At 53.3% G+C, this 3,218-nt stretch overlaps 1 protein-coding gene across 1 annotated transcript in view; it reads right to left on the bottom strand.

Moving 5' to 3' along the window:
* The window catches only part of LOC103192871 (endothelin-converting enzyme 2), a 38,988-nt gene that overhangs the window by 30,891 nt on the left and 4,879 nt on the right, over positions 1 to 3,218 (bottom strand). The window contains exon 2 of the mRNA XM_007935933.2: positions 2,234 to 2,517. Within this exon, the coding sequence (XP_007934124.1) occupies positions 2,234 to 2,425 (192 nt within the window). The 5' untranslated portion in view covers positions 2,426 to 2,517. The remainder of the gene's footprint in view (positions 1 to 2,233; positions 2,518 to 3,218) is intronic.

Genomic DNA, 3,218 nt, shown 5'->3' with positions numbered 1-3,218 from the left:
CGGGGGCTGCAGGGCCGCGCTGCTGCCGCCGGGTCGTTGCCGCCGCCGCCAGGCACTCCGGAGCTGTCCGCTTCAGCACCACGGCGGCAGCGGTAGCAGCGGCGCGGGCCGGCCGGGAGTCCGCCGCCGCGCTCATGCACTTTAGAACCTCGGGCCGCAGCCCCACCCCGCTCACTGGAACGGACATGGAGACCCGAGGCCCCCAGCCCTCGGCCCACCCCTTCCCGCACGGCTCCCCTGCCCCGCCCCCCTCCGGCCGCTCAGGTCTGCGGACCAGACGACCGGCAGGCGTCGGACCACGCGCGGCCAGGGATGTTTGGCTGCGTATTTGCATGAGCTTCCCACCCACCTAAGCCCAGCCTTCAGGGCCGCTCCTCACCCCCACCCTTGTCTGGCGTGACCCCATCCTCAGCCTCTTTCTAAGGGACTTCCTCAGCACATTTGTATTTTTATATCCGACTCTTTGTTTACTGGTTCCGCTCATGGTTCGTGCTCTCCCCCCACGGTCTCAGCCACGCTCTTCTGCGCCTGGCAGTTAAGATGAGTGTTGAGGCTGGGGTGGGACAAACCCCCAACATGGTAACCAATCACATGGCCAGTCTAGGCCTGACCCCAGACAGCTCTCTGGCAGACTCCTCCCCACTGCAAGGTACCACCTTTCACGGGCCCAGACCTGATTTTACCTTGGACCCCTGCGTCCTGCCCCTGGGGACCCAAATAGGGACTGCTCTGCACCTCTGGATGACACCGAAGGCCCTGGAGATGTTCTCAGCACAGGGGTGTCCTTTGTAAATGTTCCTTCATCCTCACTGTACCAGGAGTGTGTGAATAAACACAGACCTCCCTGTGTGTGTGTGTGTGTGGCAGCTGCTTCTGTCTGCTCAGGAGCCAAGCAAAAAATGGGTACAAGAACTTTTGGGGTAAGGGAACAGGTACCTGGGAATTTCAGGTGAATGCTGCTGACTGAGGAGGGTTGTCAAAGTAGGCCCCAGTACAACCTAAACAGGACATGTCACTGGAGTTGGGGCTAGGACAGAAGCATAAAGGTATCTAGATTCAAAGTCTGCAGCCCCTTGTGGCTAAATCCCAATTGCATGGGGTAGGTAATAGAGGCACCAGGGATGTAGGTTTCCCAGACTAGAGCTAGAAGGCGTGTTGAGCTTTGCCCCAGGGGGATAAATAATTGGTGGATGCACAATTTTGGTGGAGGTGTTTAGGGAATCTAGGAGAAATCTGAGGTACCCAAGAAAAAAGCCATAAGTAAGAAGGAAGCTGATTTGGGAACCAGCTTGATTTGGGATGTACTGGTTCACGTGGGCTTGCTTCCACTAACTCTTAAGATTTGAGCACCTTGGACCCAAGTCCTGAAGTCGGGAATTCCAACCACCTGAGGAGCCAGGGCAGAAAGGCTGTAGGATCATGTTCTGACCTCACAGTTGAATGGCACTGAGGAAGTCCTCATGATCTGAGTCCTGGAGGAAGCAGGGTGAGGTTAGGGGACTCAGGGGTGAGAGGATCTGGGTTCCCAGAGCCATCTGGGCCACATTTAGCTCCCCACCCTTGTGCATGAGGTAGAGATAGAAGTGAAAACCACTGCCATAGGTTGCATGCCTCAGGGACCAGCCGTAATGAGCTTGGGCATAGTGCCTAGTCCGAAAGTGGGGGGGGGCAGAGGTCAGTGAGATGAACCGGCCCCCAGGAACCAGCACCCGGCTCACCTGCAAGGCAAACAAAGAAGCCATCAGTGAAGAGGCCACCTCCAGGTCCTTAAAGGTCAGTACTGGCCCAGATGCCCTCTCAGTGAAACTTCAGGCATTACCCCATATCCAGAGAGCTCTGGGCTTTCCCTGAGAATAGAGTAGCCCCTTCCCTTGCCCCCTGGACAGTCTGTGGAGGTAAGGCTATATTCTAGACAGGTAGAAGCATGAGAGTGACTTAGGTACAGGGCCACTGCTTTCTTGTCAACTGCTCATCCTCCTAGTCTGTGTCACCTGACTGGTACCTGGCTGCTACCTCATCCCTACAGCAACCCAGTAACCAATCATCAGCCTATGCGAGCCTAGCCAGTCTAGTCTCCTCCAATCTTGACCTAGATTAACCCTCTCCTTCCTTCAGGGAACCACATTTGTGAGAATGGCTTACCACTTGGTCCAAATCATGCCCCCTTCTGGTTTCTGAATTTTTCCAATCTCATGAAACTTTTCCATCTGCCCTCCTCTCATTGCTTCCTCACCTCACTCAGCACCTGGTCCACGGTGTGGGCACCTTCAGAGGACACAGTCCAGGGATCCTGTTCCCCAGCCAGTAAGGCATCCAGCATGCCCTTCTCAAGCACCACATCAAAGGAGCCACTGGAGAAGCCCAGTGCCCGCACATCCATAGTCTCCCAGCGCAGCTCGGGCACGTGGGCATAGCGAGCCCTCATGGCAGCCACCACTACTGATGAGTAGTCCACACTGGTCACATTAGGGAAGCCCCCGAGGAATAGCTCGTAGCTCAGAGCACTGTTCCCGCAGCCTGGGGGTGAGAAGGGGGGGTGGTGGTAGCAAAAGGGCTAAGTTAGTTTTGGTTCTCAGCTCCCCCTGATTATCCATCCACTGTTGGCCTCATTTTCTCAAAGCCAAACCCTCTAATACTGAAGGTAAAGCTGTATAATGGAAGAATGTGAGCCTCAGAATCACATACACATGGGTTCAAATTCTATCTCTACAGTTCCTAGCTGTGTGGACTAGGGAAAGTTGTTTGAATATTCGGAACTTGGATTTCCTATGCAGAAAAATGAAGATAACAACTTTGCTTACATGCAGGACATGGTGCACAAAACTGAAGAACTAAAATAGCTGGTGAGTAGTTGAAGGAGCTCTGAACTTAGGAGTCCAAAGATCTGGGTTCTGATATACCTAGTGACAGGACCATGGCAAGTCATTCAACATTTTGAGCCAGTTTCCTCAAACTCAGAATAGGGAGAACATTGGTATCATTAAGGCAATAATATCATTAGGATAATAATAATATTACTATTTGTTGTTATTGTCATGTGCCATCAAGTCAATTCTGACTCATAGTGACCCTGCAGGACAGAGAAGAAATGCCCCATAGGGTTTCCTAGGCTGTAATCTTGGGGAACAGATTACCAGGTCTTTTCTCCTGCAGACTGGTAGATTCAAACTGTCAACCTTTTGGTCTGCAGCTGAGCGCTTAACCGCTGTGCCACCAGG

This window comes from Orycteropus afer, unplaced genomic scaffold (assembly GCF_000298275.1).
Source record: "Orycteropus afer afer isolate SDZICR_OR568_19922 unplaced genomic scaffold, OryAfe1.0 scaffold00032, whole genome shotgun sequence".
Lineage (NCBI taxonomy): Eukaryota > Metazoa > Chordata > Mammalia > Tubulidentata > Orycteropodidae > Orycteropus > Orycteropus afer.
This window is presented reverse-complemented; position numbering and strand designations above follow the sequence as displayed.